This window comes from Protobothrops mucrosquamatus, unplaced genomic scaffold (assembly GCF_001527695.2).
Source record: "Protobothrops mucrosquamatus isolate PMUCROS unplaced genomic scaffold, P.Mucros_1.0 scaffold2572, whole genome shotgun sequence".
In the NCBI taxonomy this organism is placed as follows: Eukaryota; Metazoa; Chordata; class Lepidosauria; order Squamata; family Viperidae; genus Protobothrops; species Protobothrops mucrosquamatus.
Genome location: NW_015388630.1, coordinates 67,213 through 69,619, shown reverse-complemented (window position 1 = coordinate 69,619; position 2,407 = coordinate 67,213). Strand labels below are relative to the sequence as shown.

Genomic DNA, 2,407 nt, shown 5'->3' with positions numbered 1-2,407 from the left:
CAATTTCCTCTGGAGTCAAACAGAGCAGGGAGAATGGGATCCCTGTCCAGTCCCCCAAATCTTGCAAAACAGCCTTTTTCGGGACCATTGCTGGATCGTCAGCTGGTCTTCAGAAGCTCTTCTGGGTCCAACTCATTCTCCTGCCCACTTCATGTTGACACTAGCTCCCAAATCAAAAACTGGAATTTGCACCCATTTGGGAAGTGAAGAAGTTTCCTGGGTGAGTGAAACAGGTGGTCACATCCCTCCGTCCCTTCCGCAGAAAGCCAAGTGGGCTGTTGAGGTCATCTTCATCTCCAGCGGATTGGCAGTTGCTGAACAACGCGACATAATCAAGTGCAGCCAGCATGCATCTTAAAGGGATACATCCTCAGATTCTCTGCATGCATTTGTGAGGAAGAGGCTTAAAAACAGGGAGGGAGCCTGGGTTTATTCATGCGCCCACTTCCTACCCTGAGGGAAACCCATTTGAAGGAACTTTCCTGCTTCCCTTCAAATTCCCAGGTCCTCTTCCCCTCTACCTCCAACACGGTCACAGTGAAAGAAGATCAGCTCGCAGTGATCAAGTGACACCTCTTGACCCAAGGGACAAAGAATATCCTGACCTTCTAAGAAAATAGGGTCACACTGCTAGCTGCTGAGGTTTCATGCGAAAATGCCGGGATGCCCCATTCATGGACCTCAAACATGCAACACCCATTTTAAGGAAACACTGCCTGGCCTTGGAGGAATCTGCGTGAGCAGCTCTCCAACCCTTCCCGGTTTGCAGAGCAGGAAAGAAGCCCACTGGGGTTAGCGGCAGGCACAGAGACCGGGACAGGGGAGACTTTATAAAAGGGGGAGCAAGGAAGTGAGGGGCAGTTCCTTCTCGCCCATCAGAGTGTCCCGTTTGAGACTGCTGCCTTTGTTGACCACTTTGACCTTGAGGGACATTTTCTTCATGTTGCTGATGCCTAACCCGTCGAAAAAGAAATCTTCGTTGAAGATGGGGTTGCGGCTGTTCTTGATGATCGTGCTCCGTTGTTTCTGCACCTTGCCGGGGTTTAAATAGAGAGACACACAACAGTTGATGCTCCTGACATCACAGTGCTTGTCGTAGAGGTCTTCGGCGGCCACAACTCGCACCCTCAGCCGGGCGTTGGACGGATTGTATTGGGCCACCAAGCGGAGGCTGCCTCCTTTGATAAAACTGAGCACGTGTTCCTTGTGGAATCTGTCTTGGGGGTCCGCAGGGGTGAGGGGCTGGGGTTGCACCCCACCGGTGGCTCCCCCAGTCGGAGGGGTTGCACAGCGCATGCGGCGCTGGGAGCTGGGACTGGTGTCCGCCGAACTATCGTCGGTGGACAGGGAACTGTTGCGAGCCACCGAGTGTTTGAGTTTGATGACCTTGGATTGACTCTCCTGGCTGAAGATCTTCAGAAGGGACACCGACCTGGACAGCAGTGGGGAACCGAAGGGAGAGGACTCCGCGGAGGAGCAGGTATCGCTCTCCCCTCCACTGAAGTAACGGTAGGGATTCATGAGCGACATGCTGATGTCCGAAGGGTTGAGGTGGGTGCTCTCTCCATTTGTCTTGCCCCCTCCTGAGGTGGACCTCCGTTGAGAACTGGGCGAGGAGGACTGGGATGGGCACAGGCTGGTGTGCTCGCTGTGGAAAAGAGACTCCTTGCGGCGCGTGTGAGGACTCTCCATCAGTGTTGCAAAGCCGTACGAGGTCTGTGCTTTGGGGACATACGGCAGCGACATAGCTGTCTGGGACTGGGGGTCTGCATTGGTACTGTAGTCTTCTTCAGACATCCATTCATCCGCGCTCTCGATCTGGATGATGTGTCGGCTGGCGGCTTTCAAAAGGTTTTTGCTCTCCGAAACGGCCTTCACGGGCAAACGAGGGCTGCGCTGAGTTTTGCGGGCAGATAAATTCTGCTCGGAGGCCGAAGTGCCCAGATTCGGTTTGGTGTTCCCTTCCTCTGCCTCAGGAGACACTGTCGGCAGCTTGGGAGGAATGAAAAAATCCGGGATTTTATCCGGCGTCAGGACGTTGCTGTACAACGGTCCTTTGGACTGCTTATCGGCCGAGTCGTTGCCGCGAGAACCGCTGTTGTCCACTGAGCCTCGGATTTTCTCTAAAAGCCACATTCTGAGTCTTTTTTTCTTCTTCTTCTACTGGTTCAGGAGGAGACCGACAACTGGAAACGCTTGGGAAGACAAAAGAAAAAAAAATCAGAGTGAGTTTCTTACCCTGCCAGTTGTACAGAACAGTCTTTTAATTTACAAATTAGCTACTGCTGAGCAGTGAAATGATCTTCCCCCCCTTTTTTTTCTCGTTATAGATTCCGTCAGAGGAAAAGAGCATTGGTTTTTGAAATTTCTTTCCAAGGGGAAGACAAAATTTCAGGGGCGGGCCACA

The 2,407-nt window shown here is 52.6% G+C and overlaps 1 protein-coding gene across 1 annotated transcript; it reads right to left on the bottom strand.

Moving 5' to 3' along the window:
- Positions 1-828: 828 nt before the first annotated feature.
- On the bottom strand, positions 829-2,136 carry LOC107295923 (C2 calcium-dependent domain-containing protein 4C-like). Its single transcript, XM_015825257.1, has one exon. It carries the CDS (start codon positions 2,134-2,136, stop codon positions 829-831), a length of 1,308 nt encoding a protein of 435 aa, XP_015680743.1.
- Between the last annotated feature and the right edge of the window lie 271 nt (positions 2,137-2,407).